The 12,730-nt window shown below is 43.1% G+C and overlaps 1 protein-coding gene across 1 annotated transcript; it reads left to right on the forward strand.

The window, feature by feature from the left end:
• Nucleotides 1-429: 429 nt before the first annotated feature.
• Nucleotides 430-1,068, forward strand: LOC134586210 (HUWE1-associated protein modifying stress responses-like). The gene has a single exon (XM_063441706.1). It carries the CDS (start codon nt 430-432, stop codon nt 1,066-1,068), a length of 639 nt encoding a protein of 212 aa, XP_063297776.1.
• Nucleotides 1,069-12,730: the final 11,662 nt, after the last annotated feature.

Genomic DNA, 12,730 nt, shown 5'->3' on the forward strand with positions numbered 1-12,730 from the left:
GGGATAATTTAACCATATCCAAGACTGACACTCAAAAGTTTTTTCACCCAGCTGACCCTGATCCTTGGTTCACCATGAAAGGAAATTGTTTAAAAACAAAATTAACAAAAATATAACTGGATGGAAGACATAATCAATAATTAGGTGTTCTAAGTAGATCAAAGTCAAAGCTTAAGGTAAAACGCTTTTTTATTCAGTTTATGAGATGTGGACACACTCTGGGGTACGTGTTTCTATTACAGAAACTTTTCATTTGGTTTGACAGAATTCTAAATCCGTTTCCATGACATATAGAATGTTTAGGTCAACTGCCATTATTGCCTCAGAAGCACACATTGTATTTAGAGACAGCTTCAATAGTAAGCATATTTATGTTAAAGAAGCTGAAAAAAAAATCCCTCACACTTATTGACAGTCTGCTTATAAATAATGAACAATAAAAGGAAGAATAGGAAAGGTGAGATCTGGAAGCAAAGACCCAGGCCGTATTTCACTAAATGGGAGGAGCGTTGTTTGAGGAAGGCACAACAAAAAGAGGAGAAACCAGAATGGAAGGCCGAGCAGAGTAAGCAAAAACTCTGGCCCCACCTAAAGAGGTTAGCCACAGCAGTGGGGAAACTTTATGAGCAGGGACTTTGTAGACAACAAGGGCTGTGTCTGTGGATCCCATTCCAGGATGCTGCTAATTCTCTCACCAGTCTTTACAAAGAAAGTATGGATGCTCATCAACAATGCTTTGGCTTAGGATCTGAAATAGGACATCAAAGGCTCAATAAAGAACTGTTAGCCTGGGTAAATCAATGTCAACCTACTATTATGAAAGAAGATTTAATAAGAGTTCTACTTGAAAAAGTACCATCTCCAAGGAGCTCACATGATCCACCACATATGGCTGATGAATCATCCGTAGCAGCATCTCTCCACGGTTTATTAAATGGCAGAATGGCAAGCATGAGTACTCACGCAACCATCCCAGCATCTAGCAGCAGGTTGCGAAAGCGCACCTTGACACAGTGCTGCGATCTATTTACAGATTCACCACCCTGTAAACGAAAGAGACTGATTTGACTACATTTCAACTGTTTTTAGATAATGATTGTTTTAAAATATGTATGTATTGATATAAATAAATAATTTTAAAGGATAAATCTTATGTTTTGTTGTGTATTTTGTGAGGTAGTAAATGAGAGTGAATTCATTTTTATTTCAAAGTTTGGTATTTTATAATATGGAAATCACATAAGAAAAAAAATTAAACAACCTCTCTTTTGGTCCTCATTCTGTGTAACGCAATGTGCATCCTATACAAGGCATAACATTTCTACTTTATTAGTCTATTGTCATTGCAAAGCTAGATAATTTTTTTTTAAATTGATTGTAACTCATCATTCATGACATATCTGATAATTCCTTAAGATGAACCTTTTGAAATGTGAGGTCCTCGATATCACCACCCTGACAGATGAATATGATAATCTGGAACCCAAATTCCCATTCCGCTGGTGCACAGAAAAAAAGGAAGTTTCTAGGTACCTGGGTGACGGCTGACCCAATCGATCTCTACCATGCTAACTTCCTGCCTCTAGTACGCAACACCTTTGAAGACCTCAAGCAGGGGTCATACCCATATATATCCTGGTTCGGACGCATTAAATAAATTATGTTAAAGGACAAATCTTGTGTTTTGTTGTGTATTTTGTGAAGTAGTAAATGAGTGTGAATTACTTCTTATTTCAACATTTAGTATTTTATAATAGGGAAATCACATAAGAAAAAAAAAACTCTCTTTAGTCCTCATTCTGTTTGATGCAATGTGCATCCTATATAAGGGATAACATTTATACTTTATTAGTCTATTGTCATTGCAAAGCTAGATCATTTTTTTTTTTTTAAATTGACATTGGATCGTACAGCTGACTGATCTCCGGTTTGCCACACTCTATGGAACTGGAAGGCACTTAGAGGCCTGAATCCTATCTCCCCTTAACCGAGTCTCCTCATACCTCTGCAACATAACAAAAACCTGGGGGGGAGGGTTACCTTCCCGTGCATGGGCCTTTATAGACAGAAACTTGTTCATCTCTATTCGCATGCAACACTTCCTGTCAATCTCACAGGCCAGCCCCCTAAGGCAGGACCAGGGCCGGACTGGGGATATAATTCGGCCCGGGCATTTTTTATTCACAGCGGCCCACTGAAAAGGGGGCGGGGCCAGATAGGGTGTGTTTTGTCATCCCCAATGACAAGCACGCCCCATCTCAAAGTGAGCATGTTGGTTCAATGCTCTTCCAGGGCATGCGAAAAGGGCCCTGTATTTGTTCTGCACAGCGCAAGCAAATTTAATAACATGCTTGCGTTGTGTTTGCTTGAAACTTGTCTCAGGGGTTTCCATAATTGGGATACTGACGGTATCCCATTTATGGAGACACTATGTGTTTGCTTAAATGGAATCTAGTGTGTGCATAGGGTATCCAGAGTGTGTATATCAGAAATGTAGTGTGTGTGTAGGTGGTGCAGCGTCTGTGTGTAGGGGATCTAGTGTGTGTGAAGGAGTGCGTATAGGAGATCTAGTGAGTGTGTGTGTGAGTGGTGCAGTGTGTTTGGAGGCTGCTGTGTGTGTGAGGGGTGTAGTGTGCATTTGTGAGGAGTATAGTGTGTGTGGGAAGGTGCTGTGTGTGTGGGAGGATGCAGTATGTGTGTGTGAGGGCGCTGTGTGTGGGTGCTATGTGTTAGGGTGCTGTGCGAAGGTGTTGTGTGTGTGTGTTAGGGTGCTGTGTGTGTTAGGGTGCTATGTGAGTGAGGGTGCTGTGTGAGCTAGGGTTCTGGGTGAGCGTTAGGATGCTGGGTGAGTACGTTAGGGTGCTGGGTGAGTGTTAGGGTGCTGGGTGAGTATGTGAGGGTGCTGGGTGAGTATGTGAGGGTGCTGTGTGAGTATGTGAGGGTGCTGTGTGAGTATGTGAGGGTGCTGTGTGAGTGTTAGGGTGCTGTGTGAGTATGTTAGGGTGCTGGGTGAGTATGTTTGGGTGCTGGGTGAGTATGTTTGGGTGCTGGGTGAGTATGTTTGGGTGCTGGGTGAGTATGTTAGGGTGCTGTGTGAGTATGTTAGGGTGCTGGGTGCTGTGTGAGTATGTTAGGGTGCTGTGTGAGTATGTTAGGGTGCTGTGTGAGTATGTTAGGGTGCTGTGTGAGTGTTAGGGTGCTGTGTGAGTATGTTAGGGTGCTGGGTGCTGCGTGAGTATGTTTGGGTGCTGTGTGAGTATGTTAGGGTGCTGGGTGAGTATGTTAGGGTGCTGGGTGAGTATGTTAGGGTGCTGGGTGCTGCGTGAGTATGTTTGGGTGCTGTGTGAGTATGTTAGGGTGATGGGTGCTGCGTGAGTATGTTTGGGTGCTGTGTGAGTATGTTAGGGTGCTGGGTGAGTATGTTAGGGTGCTGGGTGAGTATGTTAGGGTGCTGGGTGCTGCGTGAGTATGTTTGGGTGCTGTGTGAGTATGTTAGGGTGCTGTGTGAGTATGTTAGGGTGCTGTGTGAGTATGTTAGGGTGCTGGGTGAGTGTTAGGGTGCTGTGTGAGTATGTTTTTTTTTTTTTTTTTTGAAAATCAAAATTTTATTAGTAGAAAAGTAGGGATAGTGGTGAGCACGCAGGCCCCCGAGAAAACAGTTAGCGAAATAATGCAGTAGATTAATATTTTTACAGATGACATGGTTACATACAGGTGTAAACAAGGTTTTGTCCCATTGCTTGTTACTTAACCAATAACATTGTGTAAAGTGTTCCTGTTCTATAGGGTGGAGTTCAAAAGATCGGAGCGTCAATATGTTTCGGGGCCGAGAGCATCCGAGTGTTTTAGGATTAAGTAAGCATAATAGCGGTCATAGGTATATAACAAGTGTGGTTCCGTGGTCGCAGTACCTTCCCAGACCGTCGTCTATGAGGGTATGTCGTACAGATCGATTTGAGGGAGGAGGGCGATCTACCTAGAGATCGTGTGGAGGAGTGAGTAGTGTTGGGGTGTTGTTAGGTGTATTGTGTAGGGACAGGGGAAAATAGTGGGGGAGGCGATCCGTGCGGATCGAGGTCGTTGTGTAGTCAGTGTCCCCCTATCTCGTTTCATACGAGTATATTTTGGTTTCGCTCTTAGAGCAGTTATGTCTCCCACCCTGAAGTGGGCATAGGTGGTCAATCGTAGGGAGCCTATTACAGTATCTAGTTTGGTAGTAGGTATATGGCCGGGAAGGGTGGTCGTTTTCCAGGCAGATGTTCTATCTAGATTCCCTTGGTTGTGTTGCGGCATGACGGGGGTAAAGAGTGAGGAAGTTTGCCTGTTACTTGCCTGGTTTAGTGTAATCGTGGGTCTATCTTGCTCATGTTTTTCTGGGAGGAGGTGATGTAGGGGTTTGGTGTGTGTATGTTGTGGCGTCTCGGGGTTGCTGCACACATCCCAGGACCCTACTGCAAAGTCGTCCTATTAGTGGTGTAGAGTCCCCGGTGGTGTCTGTGCGGGGTGCACTTCGTTGTGGTCACAGTGGGGGCGTGGTTGTCAACTCTAAGAGTCTTCCCGTGGCTGTGGTAGAAGGAAGTCTAGGGTTGTCACTGTAGGGAGTGTAGACTTATGTGCTCGTCCAGTCGGTAGGGATGTGTTCGTCTCTCGACCGTTTTGTGGCATCTGTGTGGTATGTTAGCGTCTCAGTCTGATTGGGTGGGTGGGGAACATTGGTCTCGGGGCGTAATGCGTGTAACGTGAGTGCTGCGGACGTGTTACTGTCCCACGGCCCGTCTACCTCCCGGGTCCCCCCTATGGTCTTGCACGGTAGGTGTACCACGGTGACCAGGCTTCAGCAAATTGTGTTTCCCTGCCCGTCAGTTCCGCTTTTAGGGCTTCGGCTGACCTGATGTCCTCGACTCTGTGGATCCATTCCTCCCGTGTGGGTATGCCTGTTTTCTTCCAATATGTGTGAGTATGTTAGGGTGCTGGGTGCTGCGTGAGTATGTTTGGGTGCTGTGTGAGTATGTTAGGGTGCTGTGTGAGTATGTTAGGGTGCTGGGTGCTGCGTGAGTATGTTTGGGTGCTGTGTGAGTATGTTAGGGTGCTGTGTGAGTATGTTAGGGTGCTGGGTGCTGGGTGAGTGTTAGGGTGCTGTGTGAGTATGTTAGGGTGCTGGGTGCTGCGTGAGTATGTTTGGGTGCTGTGTGAGTATGTTAGGGTGCTGGGTGCTGCGTGAGTATGTTTGGGTGCTGTGTGAGTATGTTAGGGTGCTGGGTGCTGCGTGAGTATGTTTGGGTGCTGTGTGAGTATGTTAGGGTGCTGTGTGAGTATGTTAGGGTGCTGGGTGAGTGTTAGGGTGCTGGGTGAGTATGTTAGGGTGCTGGGTGCTGCGTGAGTATGTTTGGGTGCTGTGTGAGTATGTTAGGGTGCTGTGTGAGTATGTTAGGGTGCTGTGAGAGTATGTTAGGGTGCTGGGTGAGTGTTAGGGTGCTGTGTGAGTATGTTAGGGTGCTGGGTGCTGCGTGAGTATGTTTGGGTGCTGTGTGAGTATGTTAGGGTGCTGTGTGAGTATGTTAGGGTGCTGGGTGCTGCGTGAGAATGTTTGGGTGCTGTGTGAGTATGTTAGGGTGCTGTGTGAGTATGTTAGGGTGCTGGGTGCTGGGTGAGTGTTAGGGTGCTGTGTGAGTATGTTAGGGTGCTGGGTGCTGTGTGAGTATGTTTGGGTGCTGGGTGAGGGTGATGTGTGTTTGCAAGGATTGTGTATGTATTGTGTAAATGCCAATATTGAGTTATTGAGTTTTTTTTTTTTTTATTATTTAAAATAAATATATTATATCCCCTCCCCCTTCCCTTCTTACCTGTAGCCTGGAAGGGGGGGGGGGAGCGCTGACATCCATCCCTGGTGGTCCTCGTGGTAAGTGAACTCTAGCGCGAGACCGGGCCGGTTGCCATGGCAACGGCCCGGATCTCGCGAGAAAAACCCGGCGGAGCTGCAAGTTAGAGCTCCGCCGGGTCCGCCTCTCCAGGCTGGCTCCCTCCCTCTCTCTCTCCCAGCCGGCAGCCGCATTTGAGAGCATGTGGGCCGGTGAGGGAGATCTTCGATCTCCCCACCGGCCCTTCATGCAACACAGCGGGGCCGGCGCTCGGATAGCGCCGGCCCTGCATAGACCGGCTGGATCTCCCCGGCCTCGGCCCGTGGCCATCGCGGCCCACCGGGCATTTGCCCGGTTTGCCCGATGGCCAGTCCGGGCCTGGGCAGGACATCCAGAGTAAAGGGTAGTGCAAGCACAGCTAATGCTTTATGGGGACAGTTCCCTGGCATCCCAGAGTGGAACACCAGGGAATAAAGTCAGGGCTCTCGTGTCATGTAATATTTCCTGAAAACAGAATGACCATCTTCACACACCCTTGCTAAGTTTTGGAGAAAATGCAAGGCTGAATTAATAACTATCCCACTGCAGGTTATTTTTTAATGGCAAATAGACTGATCTTCAATGATACATTTTGGGGCATTTTAGTAGCTCACACATTTAAATTGCTCCACAAAATATAAAAAAAGCTTTTTACTTGCTTTTTTCCAGTACCAAGTTCAACTCCCTCAGCGCTGTTCAAGGCCGGATTTAGGGTTGTGCGAGATGGACAACCGAATTTAATAAAGCCCCTCTACAAACACTACATTCTTATACACACACTATACATGGATGGGGGGCAGTAAGGTCGTCCCTGGCGCTGCTCATGTCCCCACCTTCCATTGCCATTGGGGACATGATGCACATGTGCATCCAAGCTCGCATCCATGCTTCCCCATAGGAAAGCATTGTATACAATGCTTTTCTATGAGCTTCCATGTCATGTGACTGAGTTTTATGCAGTGGGTGCAGCAGAAGCACCTCTAGTGCCTGTCAGGAGGACAGCCACTAAATATTTATTTAACCCTGCAGTGTAAATATTACAGTTTCTAAAAAAGGTTTAAACTGACAAGACCACTGCACCCAGACCATGTTATTGAGAGGAATTATAGCCCATGGAGCAGCACAGCTTAGTGGAATAGGGCCGTGTCAGAGCTAGGAGGCGGGCATTCATAGTTAGTGTGTTTGGATTGGCTAGCAATCTGGGATGGGCAGGCAGATACATATAGGGCAGCCATCTTATAATTGTCCCATTCTAATGCTTTCTCAAAGACCTTGTTGTTGCCGCCCCTCCCACCCTCCCTGATTTTGGTTAGGTTTGGAGTTATCCTCCATCTGGTCACAGCACCTGGATAGGTAAATTGGGGGCGTGGAATGGGTTGTTATTATGGATTGAATTAATTATGTGTCTGGCAATTTAAACAAAAATAAAACAAACAAAAAGAAAAGATAAAACAATACAAAAAGATTGGGGGCTGTGGGTGCAGCGCTACCCCATCTTTTTGTATTGTTTTATCTATTTGTTGAAGGATTTGAGGGGTTTTCTTCGTTTAGGTTGCTGCCCATTTACATATTGTCTGTTAATTAGCGCTGATTTCCTGTTGTATTTTGTAAAACAAAAAGAAAAGTTTTGCTCTTCTGAGCACTAACTCCTCTAACTGCTTTTGGGCAGCTTACCCGCTTCCAACCATATAAAATACACATTTTTGCACAGATCCTTTTTTTTGCAAATAAATGTTTCCTTTCTCCTTCAGAACACAAAGACTCTTGTAGGGAGAAATGCAGTCTCGCACACTGCTTGTCCGTCTCCCTGTGAATACCTGACAGGGAAATTTTATAGCAGTCCTGTGCTAATCATTGCCAACAGGTGAGCAGCTATCTGGGTGATCCAGAACTCCTGGGTTGGATTGCTCACCTGCTGTGCTGTATATAAACTGTGGAATGGAACACTGGCCCTCCCTTCACTCCAAATGCTCCACCCCCGGAATCCATATTAAATTGCAAAATTGCTCTGACTAAAACAGACAGACCTTCTTCCTGGAGCTATTAATATTCCAATACTATTGGAGAAATATACTCTCCATCTATAACAATACCTTGCACTCTGTCACACATCCTCCCCCTCAGCTCAAACAGAGTGGGGTGAGTGACCATTGTCATAAGGGTATGTTTTCGTGAAAATTGTTATAGCACATGAAGGACTCTCTTCATGCGCTGCACATTTTGAAACATCCCGAAAGATACTATACAGATGGTATATGGTACCAACCCATCTTCAATTTACCCAGATCAATTTACCCGGAAACAGAAGACATATGCTGGAGGTGCCATTTACATAAAGGTACCATGCTGCACATGTGGTGGTCATGTGATAAGGTAAATACTCTCTGGAAAGATATAGAATTAGTAGCTCAGGAAGTTACATCTTATAAGATTGAACACACACCGAAGATGATACTCCTTAAAGTCCTTCCAGGAAACATAGACAAAGTCTCACGGAAAATCATATTTCTTCTCTTATCAACAACAGCAACACTAATAGCCAGAAATTGGAAATCTTCAAACTTGCCATCTTAACAAGAAATAAAAAAATTAATTACCACTACAGTGGACTATGAAATTATCATGTGGAATCAGACAAAAATAGGAAAATTAAGCCATAAAGTGGCAGACTTATTTTCAATAACCTCCTTATTAATTATTAAATGTGAAAAGTGAAAAGATATTGGATCAGAATCAAAATCCAACTAACCAATAATTAACAAAACAAATGTATATCGGCACAGAGATTTTATTTTTCTTTACCCCTACTTCATTCCTCCCCTTTTCCTTGTTTCTCCCCTCTTTTTATCTATTTATTTATTTCCCATTTTCCCTACTCGGGACCCAAATGGATTTATGATTTAAATATATTCAATATTAGAACTAGATAGTAGCTCAATAAAATAAATATACTGAATATAAGATAAGTTAAACCTTAAGATAAATATCAAATAGACATTATTCTAATTTGAACACTATATAGAGGTGATTTACATAATATGTAAAAAAAAAAAAAGTGAATGTATGTTAACTCAACCCCCTCTCTTTCCCTTTTTTCTTTCTGTACCCCTTTTATTGAATAAAAAAAAAATGAATAAAATTCCAATTGAAAGGAAAACAAAAATAGCTGCTTGTGCCAGGAGCACACATATTCTAAACTCCCAACTGGCATTGTCTCTAAAACAAGTCGTTGAGGAGCCAACTCGTAAAGAGGCCATACTAGATTTAGTGTTAACAAATGGAGATTTGGTATCAGATATTACTGTAGGTAAAAGTTTAGGATCCAGTGATCATCAGTCAGTGTGGTTTAATATAAGAACAGTAACTGAGTCACACCACACAAAAACAAAAGTTTTAGACTTTAAAAAAACAGACTTTTCTAAAATTAGAATATGTGTAAAGGAGCCATTATCAGACTGGAGCAATTTAAATGGAGTCCAAGAGAAATGGGATTATTTAAAAGTTGCACTGCTGAAGGCAACTGAAAATTGCATTAGGCTTGTCAATAAAAGCAAAAAACCACTGTGGTACTCCGCAGATGTGGCCAAAATAGTAAAAAACAAAAAGTTAGCATTTTGTAATTGTAAAAAAACCTAGAGTGAGGAAGACAGAATGATCTATAAGATTAGGCAGAAAGAGGCTAAGCAAGTTATAAGAGCTTCCAAATCACACACAGAAGATAAAATAGCACAGTCAGTAAAAAAAAGGGGGCAAAACATTTTTTAGATACATAATGAGAAAATGAAAGTAAAACAAGGATTAGTTAGATTAAAAACAAAAGAAGGAAGCTATGAAGAAGAGGATAAAAGTCTAGCTGACTGCCTCAATTAATATTTTTGTTCAGTATTTACAGATGAAAATGAAGGAAAGGGACCACAGTTAGGAAAAAGAACAAATGAGTAATTTAGTACATGTGAGTTTACAGAGGAAGAGGTTATATTTCAACTGTCAAAAGTAAAGACAAATAAGTCAATGGGACCTGATGGAATGCACCCAAAGTTATTAAAAGAGCTTAGTGGTGTACTAGCAAAACCATTAACAGATTTTTTTAACCAATCATTGTTAACAGGAGTAGTCCCAGAAGATTGAAAGTTAGCGAATGTTGTGCCCATTCACAAGAAAGGTAGTAGGGAGGAGTCGGGCAACTATAGGCCAGTAAGCCTTACTTCAGTAGTGGGGAAAGTAATGGAAACCATGTTAAAGGATAGGATTGTTGAACATCTAAAAACACATGGATTGCAAGATCAGAGACAACACGGGTTTACTCAGGGAGATCATGCCAAACTAATCTTATTGATTTTTTTGATTGGGTAACTAAAATAATAGGTCAGGGTGGTGCAGTAGACATTGCTTACCTAGATTTCAGTAAGGCTTTTGACACTGTTGCACATAGAAGGCTTATCAATAAATTGCAATCTTTAAAGGACCACTCTAGTGCCAGGAAAACATACTCGTTTTCCTGGCACGAGAGTGCCCTGAGGGTGCCCCCACCCTCAGGGACCCCCTCCCGCCCGGATCTGGAAAGGGGAAAGGGGTTAAATCTTACCTTTTTCCAGCGCTGGGCGGAGAGATCTCCTCCTGCTCTCCTCCTCCGATCCTCCTCTTCTCCTCCCCGTCGGCTGAATGCGCACGCACGGCAAGAGCTGCGCGCGCATTCAGCCGGTCACATAGGAAAGCATTCATAATGCTTTCCTATGGACGCTTGCGTGCTCTCACTGTGATTTTCACAGTGAGAATCACGCAAGCGCCTCTAGCGGCTGTCAATGAGACAGCCACTAGAGGACATAGGGGGAAGGCTTAACCCATTCATAAACATAGCAGTTTCTCTGAAACTGCTATGTTTATGAAAAAATGGGTTAACCCTAGAAGGACCTGGCACCCAGACCACTTCATTAAGCTGAAGTGGTCTGGGTGCCTAGAGTGGTCCTTTAAGTTTGGATTCCAATATTGTTGAATGGGTAAGGCGGTAAGGCAGTGGCTGAGTGACTGGCAACAGAGGGTTGTAGTCTATGGAGTATATTCAAAGCTTGGGCTTGTCACCAGTGTGGTACCTCAGGGATCTGTACTTGGACCCATTCTCTTTAATATTTTTATTAGTGATATTGCAAAAGGTCTTGATGGTAAGGCATGTCTTTTTGCTGATGATACTAAGATATGTAACAGGGTTGATGTCCCAGGAGGGATAAGCCAAAGGGCAAATGATTTAGGTAAACTAGTAAAATGGTCAGAATTGTGGCAACTGACATTTAATGTGGATAAGTGCAAGATAATGCATCTTGGACGTAAAAACCCAAGGGCAGAGTACAGAATATTTGATAGAGTCCTAACCTCAACATCTGAGGAAAGGGATTTAGGGATGATTATTTCTGATGACTGAAACATAGGCAGACAATGTAATAGAGCAGCAGGAAATGCTAGCAGAATGCTTGGTTGTATAGGGAGAGGTATTAGCAGTAGAACGAGGGAAGTGCTCATGCCATTGTACAGAACACTGGTGAGACCTCACTTGGAGTATTGTACGCAGTACTGGAGACCATATCTTCAGAAGGATATTGATACTTTAGAGAGAGTTCAGAGAAGGGCAACTAAACTGGTTCATGGATTGCAGGATAAAACTTACCAGGAAAGGAAAAGGACCTTAACATGTATAGCTTGGAGGAAAGACGAGACAGGGGGGATATGATAGAAACATTTAAATACATAAAGGGAATCAACACAGTAAAGGAGGAGACCATATTTAAAAGAAGAAAAACTACCACAACAAGAGGACATAGTCTTAAATTAGAGGGGCAAAGGTTTAAAAATAATATCAGGAAGTATTACTTAACAGAGAGGGTAGTGGATGCATGGAATAGTCTTCCAGCTAAAGTGTTAGAGGTTAACACAGTAAAGGAGTTTAAGCATGCGTGGGATAGGCATAAAGCTATCCTAACTATAAGATAAGGCTATGGACTAATGAAAGTATTTACAAAATTGGGAAGACTAGATGGGCCGAATGGTTCTTATCTGCCGTCACATTCTATGTTTCTAAGCATAGCTTTTAGGGTTTTATTGCATCTCTCCACCAAACCATCTGTTTGTGGGTGATATACTGAGGTTTTCAGCTGCTTTATATGAAGGAGATTGCATAATTCTTTTGTGACTCGGGACATAAATGAAGTTCCATGATCTGTCAGTATTTCCTTGGGAATCCCAACCCTATTGAACATCAATTTAACTTCCTTAGCAATAGCTTTTGCTGAAGTTGTATGCATAGGTATTGCCTCAGGGTAACGAGTAGCATAGTCTACTTTTACGAATATGTACTGGTGTCCTCTAGCAGATTTTATAAGAGGGCCCACAAAATCCATACCAATGCGTTAAAATGGAGCCTCTATAATGGGCAAGGGTACTAAGGGACTACGATATGTTGTAAGAGGGGCATTAATTGGCAATCAGGACAGGATGAACAATAACATGTCATTTACACCATTACACCTGGCCAATAAAACCTCCTGAGAATTCTCTCTCTTGTCTCAGTGTCACCAAGTATCCCTATGTCTCCCAGTGTCCCCAAGTCTGTGCAGCTCTAAAATTACCTGGGTTTACCTCTAGGTCAGTCAGTTCTAGAACATAAAAGAAATAAGAGATAAAGTGGCGCAAATAAGAGAAAGAATCGCTAGTGCTGCTAAAAAAACAAACAATTAAAACTGTGATTAAAAACAAAGTGATTAGCGCACATAGATATCTGTAGTTTACCTTTAGAACAAGGGTTCTTTAGTGAATATTATGGTAGAGTTTCTTTTCCCTGTGTC

This window comes from Pelobates fuscus, chromosome 2 (assembly GCF_036172605.1).
Source record: "Pelobates fuscus isolate aPelFus1 chromosome 2, aPelFus1.pri, whole genome shotgun sequence".
NCBI classification, from domain to species: domain Eukaryota; kingdom Metazoa; phylum Chordata; class Amphibia; order Anura; family Pelobatidae; genus Pelobates; species Pelobates fuscus.

Bases quoted from the DNA above. Each gene is read 5' to 3' on its own strand.
- LOC134586210 (XM_063441706.1), top strand. From the start codon at position 430: ATGAACAATAAAAGGAAGAATAGGAAAGGTGAGATCTGGAAGCAAAGA.